The sequence below is a fragment of the Galeopterus variegatus genome, unplaced genomic scaffold, assembly GCF_000696425.1.
Source record: "Galeopterus variegatus unplaced genomic scaffold, G_variegatus-3.0.2 Scaffold4648, whole genome shotgun sequence".
Lineage (NCBI taxonomy): Eukaryota > Metazoa > Chordata > Mammalia > Dermoptera > Cynocephalidae > Galeopterus > Galeopterus variegatus.
Genome location: NW_007730759.1, coordinates 91,245 through 93,244, shown reverse-complemented (window position 1 = coordinate 93,244; position 2,000 = coordinate 91,245). Strand labels below are relative to the sequence as shown.

Here is a 2,000-nt window from a genome sequence, read left to right as displayed (position 1 = left end):
AGGAACTTATTACTGTAAAGGAACGTGTGTCTCCTCCCATTTTTTATTTACGCTGCAACACCGTCTTCTACTAGCTTAGCCTTGGAATGGAGGCCCCTTGCCCCTTCCCAATTTCTGCATAACCCCCTACCTATAGCAGTGAGGAAGAGGGAAGGCAGAGGTTTAAAAAAAAAAATGAGTGCACCCTTTGCCCCTCAGGCAGGAATGCTGTATTCTCTGTTCAGGGGAGAAAGTGGGAACTGACCTCAGCTTCTCGACCGGCCCCCAGGCCTCACTGCACTTGTGCGAATGTCCCATTAAGTTATTCCCCAGCCCCAGGAGAAAGTCGTCAGAGAACTCATCTGAACTTGTGCTGGCTTTCTTTGCAGTTTCCTGGAGAGAATCGACAGTGTCAGTTTGGTTGACTACACGCCCACAGACCAGGTATGTGAAATCGGGGCCGCCGCCACCCTCAGAAAGGAAAAAAAGTCCTTAAAGTAACTACTTCAAGCAAATTGTGAGGCCCTTGCATGTGTACATGGTGTGTTTACTAAACCCTGTGCGCTTGCCCCCTGACTTGGTACTCTGATACTTAGTAGATCTCTAAATTGCCAACTTAGAAATAATTTTGTCTGCAGACTAGGAAGATGTGATTGCCGCTCCTCCCAGAGCTGTCAGCAGGACAGCTAAGCCTTTACTTCATACACTGTGCCCATTCTGCTGGCAACCCCAGACCTGGGCCCCATACCCCAAGATACCTTCCAGGTATGTCCCAGAGTTTGTCCTTTAGGAAGCACCCCACTGTACATTCGTAAGTAGCAAAGGCTTGGAGAGCCCTGGATTGCTCAAGGTGCTTCTAGAGCTGGTGAATCCCAAGGAAGTTAGGAGGGTCTCTGTTCAAACCCACTGTCCAAACTCCCCCAGCCTCTGTATCCCCTGGAGGGCCTCGGTCTCAGGCCCTCCTGGAGGCCCTCTCTTGTCTGCCTCCCCTGGAGGTCTGAGGTCCTTTTCCCATCCCTGAAGTCTGCCTCTCTCTGAGGCTGACTCCGAGAGCTTCAAATGATCTGACAGAGCAGTGGAGACTTCCTAGAGGGAAGTCAGTCCCTCAAGGCTGTCCTAAACACTTATTATGCTAAAAACGGGGAGGAGAGCTGGCCGGTTTCCCAGTTGGTTAGAGCACGGCGTTACAACACCAGGGATCCCCATACTGGCCAGCCACCAAAAATAAAATAAACTGGGCAGTGGGGAGAGGGCACCTTTCATCTTGCAGAATTATTGTAGAGTGGCTGCCTCGTTACCATTATAATGGATTTGGTGATCAGAAAAAACCCTGACATCTTCAAGACATACCAACTTTGGAAACTATATCCCTTGGAGCCGCACCGTCTTTGACCTTAGATAGAATTAAAACATGCCGGGAAAAGAGAGTAAATGTAAAATCAACTTGCATCTGGCCCATAAGATACAAGATTTATGAGTGCAGAGTTACACTTCCTTTGGTTTCCTCACCCAAATGATTCTGAATCCCAGCAGGAGGGCCTCTAGTTGTAGCAACAGAGCACAGGCAGAGATTTTCTCTCAAGAGAACTAACACTGTGATTTGGTTGACAGGTGCATAGCCATCAGCAAGGTGCATTCGTAAATAATGGAAAAAAGATCTTAAGAAAATAACAGCATAGTTATCAAGTCTCTAAGGACCAAAGCAATACATTGTTTGTGGTTTTCTCTGCAAGACGAGACAGAAAACATTTGTCTGAGATTGTTTTGTTTTTTTTGTTTTTTTTTTCCAAGCCAAACTGTATCCAGCTTTATTAAAGATACTTTTCATAAACAACCATGGGCAGGACATAATTAAACAGTTGTTAACAGTTTATAGCAACTTTCCAACTCCCTTCTACAGACCACACACATCTGTAAGCCACTATAAAACCAATGACATCTCCATGTGATGCTCTGAGCAGGGAAAGTTTAGCGTGAGGGTTGACACCTGACATTTAGAATGTTGTTTAACAACTTCCACA

At 46.4% G+C, this 2,000-nt stretch overlaps 1 protein-coding gene across 1 annotated transcript in view; it reads left to right on the top strand.

The window, feature by feature from the left end:
• Positions 1-2,000, top strand: part of GNAL (guanine nucleotide binding protein (G protein), alpha activating activity polypeptide, olfactory type) — a 96,316-nt gene that overhangs the window by 78,193 nt on the left and 16,123 nt on the right. The window contains exon 7 of the mRNA XM_008588053.1: positions 369-423. Coding sequence (XP_008586275.1) covers positions 369-423 — 55 coding nt within the window. The remainder of the gene's footprint in view (positions 1-368; positions 424-2,000) is intronic.